Source organism: Perna viridis, chromosome 3, assembly GCF_037379345.1.
Source record: "Perna viridis isolate PV_CMFRI_1.1 ecotype Kerala chromosome 3, ASM3737934v1, whole genome shotgun sequence".
In the NCBI taxonomy this organism is placed as follows: domain Eukaryota; kingdom Metazoa; phylum Mollusca; class Bivalvia; order Mytilida; family Mytilidae; genus Perna; species Perna viridis.
In genome coordinates this window covers 57,382,063-57,396,488 of record NC_142447.1, presented here as the reverse complement: position 1 = coordinate 57,396,488, position 14,426 = coordinate 57,382,063, and the positions used below count along the sequence as shown (strand labels likewise).

At 33.1% G+C, this 14,426-nt stretch overlaps 1 protein-coding gene and 1 long non-coding RNA gene across 5 annotated transcripts; both read left to right on the top strand.

Annotated features, from left to right (window-relative positions):
* The first annotated feature begins 1,309 nt into the window (after positions 1-1,309).
* LOC148623057 (uncharacterized) lies at positions 1,310-3,131 on the top strand. Its single transcript, XR_015920902.1, has 3 exons — positions 1,310-1,436; positions 2,181-2,286; positions 2,788-3,131. It is a non-coding gene; the product is annotated as an uncharacterized LOC148623057 (long non-coding RNA).
* A 2,978-nt stretch (positions 3,132-6,109) lies between these two features.
* LOC148623056 (uncharacterized) lies at positions 6,110-13,661 on the top strand. Of its 4 annotated transcripts, none has more exons than XM_088573551.1 (2): positions 6,110-6,128; positions 10,388-13,661. In XM_088573551.1, the coding sequence occupies exon 2, from the start codon at positions 10,394-10,396 to the stop codon at positions 11,276-11,278; it is 885 nt and encodes a 294-aa protein (XP_088429677.1). In that variant the 5' UTR covers positions 6,110-6,128; positions 10,388-10,393; the 3' UTR covers positions 11,279-13,661. The 4 variants fall into 4 exon arrangements, with proteins under 4 accessions (XP_088429677.1, XP_088429676.1, XP_088429679.1 ...); XM_088573550.1 differs by having other exon boundaries at positions 6,114-6,277; XM_088573553.1 differs by lacking the exon at positions 10,388-13,661 and adding an exon at positions 6,806-7,867 and having other exon boundaries at positions 6,114-6,277.
* Positions 13,662-14,426: the final 765 nt, after the last annotated feature.

The following is a 14,426-nucleotide window of genomic DNA, read 5'->3' as shown; positions in this document are numbered from 1 at the left end:
TTATGACTGACATTGGTGTGTGTATAATTAAGAATATGGAAAGTTTGCTACTACCATTAACAGATGCAAGAGACGACGTAACGTAATTCACAATTAAATGCACATTTGGAAAAAAAAGATAAAAAATCATGCATTTTTTCAATAAAAAACATTATTCTTTACGTGTGAATCATTCATTTTCCTATTGTTTATTATTTTATGGTATTTTTCTTCACACAGACGTACTATATGTGTAAGTTACATTTTCATTACAGCTTCAGGAAAATTGTAACGTAATTCACTGTGTTTCATGGGACATCCGTATCTTGTGGAAAAAAATTAAATCGTTTTCGATGTAAAAATAACTGTTAAAATTGTGTTTTCTCCTAGAGAAACTTATTAAGCGTTGTTCATTTGGAGTATTTTATATTTTCTATGTATTTTTTAGGGGAACCCTAATTCGTGACATAGGGTTTTTGTCGATTGAGTCTTAGATATTTATGAAGTGAACCCGATCAATGCCCTGTAAACTATGTTTTTACAATCTGGCATAACCCTGATAGTAAACTGAACCCAAAACTATATCAGGAAATAGCTATTTATCTTTGAAAATAGCTTGTGACTACGAAAATTGGCTTTGGCGCACTAACACTGAATTTGAGTGATATATTTCCTATCGTCTTGGGACCCCTCCCCCATTTTGATGAAAAATTTAGTTAAGGGCCTTATTTCATTTCGTGCAAAATTTGGCAAAAATGAGCAAACAAAAGCCGGGTCCCCCTTTTTATACAATCTGCAATCATTGCCTTTTCTAAAGTTAAGTATCCAGCCCAATACGATTCAAGTCTCTTTTTTACGGAAGCCCGTTAGTACCACGTGAAGCTCATTTTTTATCTTGTTATAACAACTTAACTAACTTGTTATATCAACTTAGCTAACTTTTTATATCAACTTAGTACATGTATATAAACGATTTAAACGGCCACATCCCAAAACAATTGCATTAAAAATGGACCGAGAAAGGATATGCCGCTTTTATTTTGACCTTGGATTTAGATATTCTGAAATATTGGAGTTTTTAGCACATCATCATATTACTATAAGTTAGCTGATATAACAAGTTAAATAAGTTGATATAACAAGTTAGCTAAGTTGATATAACAAGTTAGTTAAGTTGTTATGACAAGATAAAAAAAAAGAGCTTCACAAGATACTAACAGGCTTCCGTACTTTTTAGCTTTTTTATCAGCATTATCTCCCTTAGTTAGTTATTTCCGCTGAGCAGTAAAGGTAGCAGCCCATGGAAACAGAAGTTCGGAATTCTCGGACTTTTACATGACTTTTGAACTAAAATCAGACTTTCGAACGGTACTTTGTGAAAAACCATGCTGTCACATTGGGTGGTCGTCTGAATTTGAGTTTGGTGTACTCACATATGGACATATATTCCACAAAAGGTAAGTGACACATTAAGGTGAATACAAATGAACCTGAAAATCGTAGAAATGTACTGTATACATGTTCCATAGTCCATACAAACATTTTTATAAAGACATGAAGAGTTGTCGTTGAGTCAATGACTGTTGATTTTCATTTAAATGAAACAGTCTATGATACAAACTTGTTGAACATGATGAGGGTAACACAAACAAAACCTTACAAGAATCTGTTATTTGTGTATACAGTACCCCATATTTCATTTCTGAGAACAAAAATAAATTCATGTACAAGGTCAAGGAAACTCCAGTGAAATAAGTATTGCTGAACAGTTGACCAAGAGCAATCAAAAGCAATATTTAATGTTCCAATGTATTGTACATGTAAGTCATATGAGAACATTTCATACATAACTTGAAGTAAACTACATGAATTATATGATTTGGAAATTAATCTAAACATTAACATATACATTTGCATGACCTTGTATATGACACAATTTTCAATTTTTTAAGAAGTTTATCGTGCTATTATTTTTTTACTTTTTTAATAGATTCATAAATACAAGCTGTTGACTTACATTGTATATCAGTAACTAAGGATAAGGAACTAGTTTTATCAGTCATCAGATTTCTTTTGCACAGTATGTTGTCATGAACATGTACAATTATACCACAGTGATCACAGTATGATAAAAGTCTATCCATGTTGATTTTCAGTATCTCTTTCCATATTAAAAGGAAATATGTTTTGATATTTTCCAGAAAATTTTGGATGCAGCCGTCATGTTCAACTACCAATGATACAAGTTACCAGTCAAGTCATACATAACAGCAAGCTCTGTTCAAATGAAGTATGATAATAGATTGTGTAGGTATTTGAGGTTTTGTATACAATATTTTTATTTTTATTTTGAAAAAAAATAATATTGATTTGGGGTGTTCCAAAGGTAGGAACTACCTCTTTTGTTGGGAAATGTTGGAAGTAATGTGGAAATTTGTTGCAAAAATGAGGAAATTAATAGCTTGGACACCCACTTTCAAAGTCTTTTGATTGTTCACTAGAAACTCTGATTAGTCAATTTATTTTAGAAATGTATTTGTATTATTTCTACATGTGTAATGTAGATAGATCACATACCTGTTTATCGCTTAAAATGTAGCACTACAGTTCCCATGACAATTAAATGAAGGTTGTAACATAGACATAATATTTTAACATAATGGGATGTTTTGTTTGAAGAAAAAAAAACATCCAATGAGCCATATAATGTAGGGTTTACTTAAATAGAGGTCTACTTCAATACAGGATTCATGAATCACAATAACTTTGAGTATTATGTATATTTATTACTGATTTTTATACTTCCAGGTCATCCGTAGCATATATATGACTGAAAAGAATTCATACATGTATAATTCAGATGATCTTCAATGCTGTTCAAATCTCTGCTTGCACTGTAATGAAAGCTGATATGAAGCTGAAGTTTGAAAAAAAATATTTTCAAAATCATATTTCTTATGCAAATGTACAAGGTTTAAATGTGTTGTGCTTCAAAAGTAAAAGTCACTTTCATACATGTATACAATAACAGCTATGTATACTTCTTGACAGTACCATCCTGGAATACAACCTAGAATCCCTTGCACTGCAAGCTGTCACTCTATCAACTGAGCTGAATAATTACTTCATTGTTTTCTGTAGATTAGGTTGATTATGGTCTTTTATAAATAGTTTATTTGTTTTTGGGTCTTTTAATAGATTGCTTAATGGTATGTGGTTTGCCCATTATTGATATCCATGTGGTGATTTCACTTGTAGAAGCTTAATCGTTACTTGCTTTGTTTTTTGAATGACTATCTCATTGGCAAACATAAATGGTACATGTATTTAAGTTTTCTACTTATGACTAGTGAGTGCTAAATCTTTCACTACTTCTCAAACAAGTAATTTTGTGTAACAACTATTTGGCTAAGCAACTGTTGATTCTGTGAGATAGCACTATGAAACCGCCTCAAAATGTCATAATAGTAGAGTAGTATAAAGCAGGATCATTTCATACAGTAAAACATTCTTGTCCTGAAATGCAAGAAATAATTGCAATATGCATTGAAACCACAACCAATCAATAAAAAAAAAACAAGTTCCATGGGTAAATAGAATAAAATATAAACATTCACGGACATTAAACATTTTGAAAAAGAAGGATTTATTGTTGAATTTTGAGCTAATCATAATTATGCCATGTACTTGCACCTATAATTTACATTGAATTGATCTGAATTCATGGTTTCCTTGTATAAACTCTACAAGACTGGTAAATTGTGATTTTTTTTTTGTTCACAAGTTAAGAGAGATGTTGAGATGAGGATAACCATACCATAAGCTCATGATGCACCTGTTTAATAGGACATCTTATCGAATGATAATTATTAGTCAACTGTGCTGGTAATACCTGTTCATTGATCAGAGGGGGTTGGCACACCTCCTTTTTACCAGAAAATTAGTCATTTTCATGTGTAAAATTGACAAAACATGGAAAATAATGTGTTAGCATCACCATCACTTTGGCTTGCACCCCTCCTTTTCAAAGTGTCTGGAGCCATCCCTGTTCACTAATCTGTAAATAACTTTCATCATATTTTGCTTTAACAGTCTAGCATGAAACAAGTTGCCTGTTTTGAAACTATTTTAATATTCTCCATAAAAGCAATAAAGAAATATATAAAAAAAAACAATACAATGCTTAGGTAGCAAACCATGTTGTACTCCAGCAATGCTAAAGGTTGTCTGGCAAGCTATTTTCTGACTTAGTGCCACCCTGGGGTATAGAGGAACGGAATTCCAACCTCTTACGTTGTCGGAGTCACAGTAAAAATTCTGCCGAGCGGAGCGAAGTGACACAAATTTTGAGGTTAAATTTTTGAAACATTATAGAGTGGGTGCAATGTAGATATCTTTTGTGGTAAAATTAGCGAGAAATTTTAAGTTTCAACTTGAAACCGCCTAAATCTACCCATGACAACCCATGCTTTGCAAATTTTAGGGGGCGCACTCCCCCACCAGAATACGCCTCCGAGTAACTTTGTTGATTTTTATGATTGGGGTCGGGGCTAGGATCACATTTGAAATAGAAAGGCAGGACAATGATATATGATTTTATATAAATACAAAGATGCAATAGGCGAAAAAAAGGTTCTGGTTTGAATATTACATAAAAAGAACCAGGACACAAAATTTGACTATATAGCCCCCTTTTTCCCCTTACGATTCAAATGGATATAGAAATTTATCATTATTTACCTGGGAGTGGGGACTGGTCATTTTGAAATCATATAAAATTTTCTTGACCCCCCATGATATTTTCTTATCCCCCTTAAAAACTTTTTTTTAAATGTGATATCCCCGCTATTAAACATGCGTATGGAGTTTTTATATACATGTAACAACTCCTACATTATGCCAGAGCTTGCCGAAACTACGCAGAGTTTTTGTATCGCGCTAGAATTCTAACAAATAAACTTCTGGAACAGGGTTGTGTTGCTACAAGATTGAAGTCATCCCTATAGAAATTTTATGTTATGGTCGTCATCATGAAACCGTGGATTGCTATGGTGTATCCACCTGCGCCATGAAAACTGAATTGTTCAACGTGTCATGGTTTTCCTTTCCTCTTTCGTCTACCCCGGACTTGACTTTTTATGAGCAACTCGGCGGGTGTATCTAGAAAAGCAGAGGACGCTTACCCTACTGGCGCACCTGGTCCACGCTCCAAGTTTATAGTCGAGTCATAGTTGCTCATTTGCTTTTGTTAATTTGTATATTTGATTTTAACAAAATTTCATGTCCTTTGTACGTCTGTTTTCCATGTCTGGCCTTTGTCCCTGGATAACATTCTTCTTATTACTGTTATAACCGTAGTTCCCTTCACTACTCTTTGAAGCAAAAGCAGTTGAGATGTTAAAGAATTCTTACAATAAAAAATTCAAGTCTTCAATTCCAAAACTTGATACTTTGGAAAAGTCTTATCAAAATCAAGCAGAATCAGACACAGCTCTTGAGATTCAAGATATTGGTAAGGAAATTGAATCGTAAGCAGATAAGTCGGACCAATTTGATCTAATAACTGTAAATGTTTTAGGTCCTGATGCCAGATGGTTATGTTGATGTGCGAACTTGATTTTACCAGAGATCATGCATGTGACAATGAAATAAAATGTTTAATGGTGGTAAAATATGTTTCAATTTGACTGGTGTAATGCTCTGCTTAACTAAAAATTTGGATCCCCCTTGAAATCCATGTGCAAAAAAATGACCCCCTTCCTTTGAAGTTATAAAAAAAAACTGAACCCCCTTTTCCACTTGCAGAAAAAAATGTCCCCCTGGATATATGTACTTGCTTTGTTTAAATTTTCAAATAAATGTCTACGGTTTGAATATTATTTGTAAATTATTATATAAAGGATGCCGAATCTAGAGGTTTAACCTAAAAAAACCAAAGCTGTTATGCACGTGGCTAATTAAAATATTCGTTATGTTTCGGCTAAGTTTACAGTGAAATGAACATCTCGTTAGCGAGAACACAGCGTTACTTTATATATTTATCGGGCATTTTTAAAGAATCCAAAGCTTTTCCGAGAGGAAATAATCGCCATTTTCTTGCGGCATATTTCTCTGTTTCCTTCCCCTTTCCCTATGATATCCCCTGAAAGGTAGCGGCCAAATCAGAAAATAGCTCTGGACACTGAATCCCAAAAGGGATTATTCTGCATCTTGTGCATGTTTAATTTATGCAGATCATGTTAGCAGTGTATTTTTGGTTCTAATTTAATCGTATGTGGCCAGTCAGACTCTGGTGCAGGTATAATTCCTCTATATTTTTTTCAGTTTAAGTAAGCATGTCAGGGGCGGATACAGGATCTCAGGTTAGGGGGCGTGAATAGAATTAAAGAAAATTTTGTGGGATCTCCTGTATTTGGCGATCACAATACATGTATACATGTATTGTTAACAATACGTGTATATTAATTTTGTACAAGTATTGTTGATTTTCATAAAAAAATATATACCTTTGTTGGCATGTTAATGGCTTCTTTATATTTGTTAATTACTTGTATTGTTGATTTTCTTTGAAAACCTAACCTTTTTCATAATTATTTGTTTGGCTAAGTAATTAATGGCTTCTGTGTATTTGTTAATTATACATATACTTTGATTGTCATGTCAATATAAGGTGTCAATCCAATACCTGTCTGTGTCAATCGAATACCTGTCTGTGTTTGTGTTTATTATATATAAAGCATTATAGCTCTTATATTTCCCTGAAGTAATTTTTCTTGGTAAAATAAGTACATGTACTTTCATCCTTATGATTTTGTAAAAGATATAGATAATGGTATACTTAAGAGTTTGACCCAAGCTAAAGATGCAGCAACTGTTCTATGGAAAAACATTCTGTTACATATGACAAGAGTAAGGCTGTGCAAGTACCTTCACTAGAGACAAACGGCCACGCAGTCCTTAAGAAACGACGTAGTACTGAAACACAGTATCAGTACAGAAAGAGACAGATGACGGAGAAACGACAGGCACCACATGAGAGAACTCCAGTAGATGAAAAATCAGCTGCAGTTGCCTTCGCATTTACAACAAGTGTCAAAAGCATTTTGCAATTAAAGAAACAACAGATCAAAGATAAACTTGAAGAAAAGGCGCAGACAGTTGTCGATTGAAATACAGTGCTGAATTAAATTTGTGATATTATAACTTTGTTTTTTTGTGTCTCATTGTATGAATCAACTACAAAAAGTCTTTAATTGTTGACAGAAAAAGCCATATTACATTACAAAAGCCATATTTCATTACAGAAGCCATGCAAGACATTATTAAATAATTATACTTTATTTGCAAAAATACACCCATGTGGGTCAATGCATACAAAATCACAAACAATACATAATTACAATACAAATCTAACCCTTAATTAGATACACGGGTAAATTATAGGTAACAATACATGGACAATACATAGAGGAATACTTGTACAAAATTAATATACAAGTATTGTTAACAATACATGTATACATGTATTGTGATCGCCAACTACAGGAGATCCATTTTGTGGGTAAAATTTGTGAAAAATCAAGATTTTATGCCAAATTTTTTTTTCAATTCTAGGGTGGGTGGGTGTGTAAGTCTGGCAAGTGGCATGCCTGTCCTTGGTTCCGCATCGGCATGTCATCCTGTCACACTTGACTTATTAAAATTTAAAGCGGAAGGAATGATTTTATTTTTTTTTCTGTTTGCATGAACACATTTACAGTAAATGGTTAAAGCATATCAACACATATATCAAACCAGGAGTGACCTTGGGTTTTACCTGGTGATGCATGTGACAATTGGTATCACCAGAAATGTGAAAGTTTAAGTAAAGTAACTTTTTTGAGGAGGGGGTGGGGGGGGGGGGTGACAAAACCATCTATCAATGGTCGATGCATATGCTTTATAGTCTAGTCATTCTTTTGGTGAAAAAATGAAACATATTTTTTTTATCACCATTTTTTGTCCAAATGTTGTCCAGTGACCCAGAGTATAAATTATGGCATGTTTCAGAGAAATATGCATAATTTGATGAAAATTGCCTATTCTTGTCATTATTTTCATTTCCCATAAAATCAGTGTAGTCATATAAGTAATCTGGCTATAGTTTAAGAAGTGCATTATGCAAGGTATTTTAAATAACAACATAGCAACAAGATTTTTATCATTAAAACTGACTCTCAACTTAATGTCATCCGTCATTGCCTGGGATATTCAAAGTACTCAAATGGTCATAAAGCACAGAATGATGAAATATGCATGATATTAATTGTGGAAACCTGTCCTTTTTTCATAATGGTCAATGATATTTATTACTACAACTTCTTGAATTATCATAGATATCAAATTGGTATGACAAGTTACCTAAATAGTCATTTTAAGTAATTTAGGGAAAACATCACTGAGGGACTTGATATAAAAATGGCCATTTCTTTGTAGTCCCATGTCTGATTATAACAGTTTTGGCCTTATTAAACTTGCAAAACCGCAAGCTTTCCTAAAATGTAGAAAAGGAAAAACATAAAAACATGGTCAAATGGCCACCGTCCTTTGTAGTACCAAAAACACACTGGAACTAGATCTATGAATTGTACGTGTATTAGTTGTGTTTTTAGCTCACCTGGGCGTAGGCCATGTGAGCTATTGCCATCACTTGGCATCCGTCGTCGTTAACAATTTTTCAGAACTCTTCTCCTCTGACACCACTTGACCAATTGGAACAAAACTTGATATGATTGTTCCTTGGGATATCCTGAATAGAACTGATGTGGGGATTTTTGATCTATTGAAAAACATGGCCACCATTACTAAAAATAGAACATAGGGGTCAAGGATCATACCAAGTTTGGTTCCAATGGGTCAAGTGGTGTCAGAAGAGAAGATTTTTGAAAGAAATAACATTCAAAATAGCAAAAACGTTGAAAAGGGGCATGAACTCAAACATCACTTAACAGATTAAAATGAAAATTTTACCACAGATAAATCTCATCATGCTGAATACTTTTACCCCATGACAGAAATTGGCTAAACCTAATGGTTTTAGAGATATATGGGAAAAACTTCTGTCTGACCCCTATGTTCTGGTTTTAGTAACAGCAGCCATGTGGGGATTTTCGATCCGTCAAAAAACATGGCTGCTGTTACTAAAAATAGAACAAAGGGGTCAGACAATAGTTTTTCACATATATCTCCAAAAGGTATAGCAAAATTTTTTTTTATAGCTGAAATGACCCTTACAATAAGGCCTATAAAAGTAGTCAGGTGACTCCTTGTAAGAGTCATTGCCCTTGAAAGACAAAAAATGACAGTTTTTTTTTTTATAGTTTTCAGCCAATATCTTGAAAACTACAACAGATAGAAAGAAACTTTCTATCGCTGATCCTCAAGATAGTGTGATGCAGTAAAATTATGATTAAATAAAAATTAAAAATAAATAAAATTGCATTTTAGTGTAAGAAAATTGATAAAGTCTTGACATATTTGTAAATTTAGCCGAAAGAAAGAAATATGTGTAATATCAAATAATACATAATATATGACAGGAGACTGAATAGGTTTGAATTATTTGGTACTTGCTTAATTGTCTTGCTAATAATTTAAGTAAACAATTGACACTTTATAGAGATTGGAAAAATGTATTTAATTGCTGTAGGTAATAGTTTCCATTGTTTAAGGATAAATAAATTAAAAAAAAGTATTAGACATGAAAGATAAAGTAAGTTTGACTAAACGTAATCTTACATAACCAAACGTCCCATATACTCAGGCATTATGAATATTCATCTTTTATAATTAAATAAAATTAAGAGATTTCATTGGTAAATAAATACAGGTCCGACAGCACGTGATACTGGGTTTTTAAGGGAGCTTAACCCAGCCCTGGTATCACTGTGCACGATTAGGACATTAAAGAGTAAAAACTTTATATCTATTTACCAGGCCAGCCTCAAAAGCATGCAGTGTCCAATGGGCCACGGATACGAAACAAAAGTACATGTATGCCAGAGTTAGCAAGAAAATCCCACTACTCCACCAAGACTCGTACCATGAACTAGTTTTCCCCAAACAGCAAAAATGACAGTCGAAAAGCATGCCCCCATATAAAACGTGCCTGACGGGGAGGCAGTTGATGTCTTGAGAAGCCATGCCATGCCCTCAACCTCTCGGCATCGACCGCACTCATTTTATGACATTACAATAGTCCTACCTAGGTCTTCTTGAGTCAAAATTGTTGGACAACCCCTTGTTATAGTTATTGCCATTGAAAGACAAACTTAAACCAGGTGAGCAATTCTGCTACTGGGAGCCTCTTGTTTTAATTGTATGAATTTTTTACGCTATTTTTTTTTTTTTTTTTTTTTTTTTTTTTTAGGATATAATGGTATTGTTGTGGGCATCAATAAACCTCGGAAGTTACGCATTAATGAGCCTTAAAGTTGTGGTTTCTAATAGCATTAGATATTTGTCTGTTACAAAAACGCAGATAACACCTTTGTTGACATTGCGGGAGGTGAGGAGAAAGGACCAGAGCGAAAATAATGGCCTTGAATGTAAACCTTTGGTCCTTATGTTCGATTGGTTGTATGCTCCCCAGACGGCATTAAGCAAATATTGTGACTTGTACCATAATCTAGGCTTAGATGTAATTACCGTAAAAGGAAAATCAATGCATTTTCTATGGCCTCCAAGGGGTGAAGAATTGGCAAAATCATTGATGAATCATATAATGAATGAAAGGCCGAACAGAGAGAAGGTATTAGTACATGCCTTTTCAGTTGGCGCATACAACTACACTATTTGCAAGACTCTTGGTTTAGAACAGCCAGAACTATATGGAGCTTTCAGAGCTAAGATAGTAGGTCAAATTTATGACAGCATAGTATTGGGGTCATACGACAATATGTCTACTGGTATTGCAGCTGCTTTTCATGGAAGTGGAAATCTGACAAAGCCTATTATTGCTCTAATGAATCTATACTACAATATAACTAATAAGCGGACACAAGTTGTGTACGATAAATTGGTAAGAAACTTTAGGGAATCACCGATAACAGTTCCCACATTGATTTATTATTCACACAATGATCCTATGTGTGATGTACCAACTATGGAGGAGATGATTGTTAATTGGCAAAATGATTTCCCCTATTTCGATGTTACCGTCAAGTCGTGGGAGAAGTCAGTACATGCTGCACATTTGAAATTCCATCGCGATGAGTATTTAGCTTGTTGGAAAAACTTAATTAACAAGGTTGTATTGTGACCTTGGAGGCATTTGATAGAACTCCTAATAGCTACTAGTACTTTGTATGGCAGCATTATCCTAGTCTTTGAATTGATTTGCTGATGATATAAAGTACCTGGGCCTTGTTTTTGCGGGATTCTAATCACAAGAAGGGCCAATTTCAAAAACTTAATGAATGTCCATAATTTTCAAAGTGAAGCTACCAATGTGATCCTCTTTAGTTGGCTTCAGAAGTTCCAAAAGTAAAATAAATGTTTTGCAGTGCAAAGCTTGATGTGACCACAAAGGCCGACGCTGGAACTATTGAGAAAATATGAACACACAATTCAAGCTTTAAACAGCTCTGAACTTTTAATTCAGCAGCGGATCCAGCGGGTCCCACGGCGCACAGGCCACCCCCTTGTCGATCCTCATTTTTTTCAAGATGTAATTTTCTCAAAGAACAGTGGTAATTATTTAATTAACCTTCATAGTAATACTGAATATCAGTGATATTAGTTTTGAAGAGGTTTTATAGGTTTTGAATAGTGCTAAAGATGGAAAAGCTCCTGGTTTAGATAAGATACCTGTAGAATTATATAGAAATCGTGCATTACCAAAGCTTATGCAAAAAATGTTTGTGCTTTAAATTTGGCATGATTCCAAAGTTATGGAGTAAAGGTATTATTACATCTATACCCAAGTGTTCAACATCTGATCCCAGAGATCCCTTAAGTTATTGTGGTATAACACTTGCACTATGTGCATATAAATCGTATTGTGGTATTTTAAATCAGAGATTGGTTAATTGGTTAGACAGGAATAATGTAATACTTGATAAACAAAATGGTTTTAGAAATGGAAGGAGTACAATTGATCATTTGAATACATTAACATATATTATTGAGACAAGAAAATTAAGAAAATTAGCAACCTTTGCTGCTTTTGTAGATTTGAAAAAAAGCAAATGATACAGTTGGTAGAAGTTTACCATTTCAAGATTTAATGGAAGTTGGTATTTAGTAGTAAATTTTTAGATGCTATTAAAGCTATTTATAAATATGTAAAATCTGCAGTGAAATTAAATGGTCATATGACTGAATGGTTTACTGTTAACATTGGATTGAAACAAGGGTGTCTTTTGTCTCCTGTTTTATTTACTATATTTTTCAGTAGTTTAATATCAGATATAAAATGTATGAATATTGATATAAATGGTGAAAAAATTGGTATACTTTTGTATGCAGATGATATTGTATTACTTACAGAAAATGAAAAGGATTCACAGTTATTAGATATGCTATATATGTGGTGTAGAAACAAATCATTAAGGTGAATTTGGAGAAAACTAAGATTGTACATGTTAGAAATCCAACTGTTCAGCAAATGTAAAGAGAGTTTTTATTTGGTAATGAAAAAATATGTATTGTAACAAGTTATCAATATCTTGGTTTATTATTAACAGAATTTCTGGATTATAATGAAATGACCAAAGTAGTAGCTAGGTCAGCAAGTAGAGCTTTGAGTTTATTGATTGCAAAGTGTAAGATATATGGGGGTTTCCAATTTAACACTTTTTCCCTATTATATGACATTATGGTCTGGTCAGTAATTAGTTATGGTTCTGCTATTTGGGAAACAAAAAATATATTCATGTATAAATGCTGTCCAGAACAGAGCTATTAGATTTTAATTGATGTGGGTGAATACACACCTAAAGATGCTATAAATGGGAATATGTGATGGAAACCCCCCTTTTCATGCAGTTTACTGGTATTTTTAGACACTGGTCTAGAGTTAGTGGTATGGATAGATGGATTAATTATAAAGTATTTTTGTGGTCTTATATGAGTGCAAATAATAATAAGAAAAATTAGTGTTATAAAGTTAGGGAGAAGTCTAATGAGTGTAATTTTGAATGTTATAGTAATTTGGATACGTTTTTGCCAAAAAGTTCAGTTCATCAGCTGGAAAATGTACTATTTGATAAGTTTAAAGTAGATCGGCAGAATAGAATATTTTTACAAGATGCTGGAAAAAAGTTAAGAACCAATAAGCTTTTCAAGGACACTTATGAGACAGAAAATTATTTGTTAGATACAATACCATATGGATTTGAAAGTGCTTTCCCAAAATTCAGTTGTGGAGTTGTTCCATTAAAGAAACAGGGCGGTATGAAAATAAAAAAGGTTGAGGAAAGAGTATGTAATATTTTAAGTAGAAGGAACTCTTTTATATATTCATAGTTTTAAGGAACAGTCATTCCATAGTACATTAATTGTATGTTTTTATATGCAAGTTGTACATTTAATAGTTCTTTATAGAATGACACTTGTATTTTAATTATATTCATGTCTTGTATATATAATTGTATTGTATATGTTTTACAAGTGGTGAGACTTGAATAAAAATATTGAATCTTCTTGATTTTACAATATCCTGAGGTGTCAAAATGGTTTACCTGGTATTTAACTGTCAAAACAACCTCTGGATAATTTACTTTTAGGTCATCAAGGTTCCAGTAGCAAGTTAGAGCAGGATGTCTTGATAGTGTTTTAGCCGAAAAAAGTTACACTTTTCGAATTTAGCAGAAATCAAGGGCGCTCATTTGTTCAAAGCATCACTTAAAAAATATTAAACCATCTTAACTTCTGGCGATTGCTGCTAAATATGGTGTTGGTACATGTTCTTGCAAACATTAACTCGGCGATGAACAGAAATACCAGCTTTTAATGGGGATTTCTATAGAAGACTTTAAAAATAGTTCAGAATGAAGAACTATTTCATTCTCAACTATAAATAATTTATTTAACTTGTTCCTTAGTATGTGTTTTTTGGGGAAGTTTTAAATTCTTAGTTAAAACTAGTCATTACGATAAACAGATCAATAATTCTACCTGAAACATCTACCTGTAAATCTAAACGTACGTCGTTAATTAGTGAATAGTTTTTTCAACTGAGAAGTCCATTTTGAAAATATTTTTGAGTTCCCTTCCGACCCTCCCTCTTTTACTTTTCAATATTTTTTTTTTTTTTGCTTTTTTGTTTTTTGTTTTTGTAAATTAATATGATAGATTAATGTATCTTTCAGTGATTTAGATTTGAAATTATTCGTCGCAGGAGAGTCAGAAATAATCACAAACAGTAACATTTCAGATATAGAGCGTCAAGGTAGATTGCAGTTATT

Coding starts and splice junctions, on each gene's coding strand:
- LOC148623056 (XM_088573551.1), top strand. CDS start 10,394: ATGGTATTGTTGTGGGCATCAATAAACCTCGGAAGTTACGCATTAATG.